At 38.5% G+C, this 598-nt stretch overlaps 1 protein-coding gene across 1 annotated transcript in view; it reads right to left on the reverse strand.

The window, feature by feature from the left end:
* LOC107638670 (uncharacterized membrane protein At1g16860) overlaps nucleotides 1-306 on the reverse strand; it is a gene marked incomplete in the record, with an annotated part of 3,898 nt that extends 3,592 nt beyond the window's left edge. Inside the window, 1 exon segment of the mRNA XM_021120598.1 lies at nucleotides 1-306. Within this exon segment, the coding sequence (XP_020976257.1) occupies nucleotides 1-83 (83 nt within the window).

Genomic DNA, 598 nt, shown 5'->3' on the forward strand with positions numbered 1-598 from the left:
TGTCGCTCGGGCTTGTGTTGTTCGGGTCGACCCGAAACATACAAGCCGCTACTGAGCTGATGGGAAGGGATTCGAGTCCCCATTGCAAGGAAGTTGGAAGCTTTGGGTGTTGCTGTGTGATGATTCTTCCCAGCTTCTCACCAGTTTGTGTGGGTTTTTGTGTTCTGTGTGAGTTGGTGGTGGTGGAAGTGGAAGTGGGGAGAGAGAGAGAGAGGGGTAGTTAGTGAGAGAAGGTGGAAGGTTGCATGAAATGACAAAAATGGGTTTGTGTGATTGTGATAATGACAGGTGTATCCCTTCAAAGCTGTTGTCATGAATGAAGCTCTTAATTGCACTACTAAATACTAATAATGCTGTTTTAAATTTAACACACAACAGATTGATTTATCATTTATCTCTATCTATTCGTCACTCATTTTTCTTCATGTCCCTCCCCCCCATACTTTTTCTTTCCCTTATTTTACCTTGTTACCCTTTTCAGTATTCGGTTATCCTATTTCTCTTTCATCACCTTTTTGTAATTCCCTTTTTCATGTAATTTTTTTAAAATAAGTTTATATAAAAAATTTATTTTTTTATATTGAATTATTAGGGTTGA

Source organism: Arachis ipaensis, chromosome B04 (assembly GCF_000816755.2).
Source record: "Arachis ipaensis cultivar K30076 chromosome B04, Araip1.1, whole genome shotgun sequence".
In the NCBI taxonomy this organism is placed as follows: domain Eukaryota; kingdom Viridiplantae; phylum Streptophyta; class Magnoliopsida; order Fabales; family Fabaceae; genus Arachis; species Arachis ipaensis.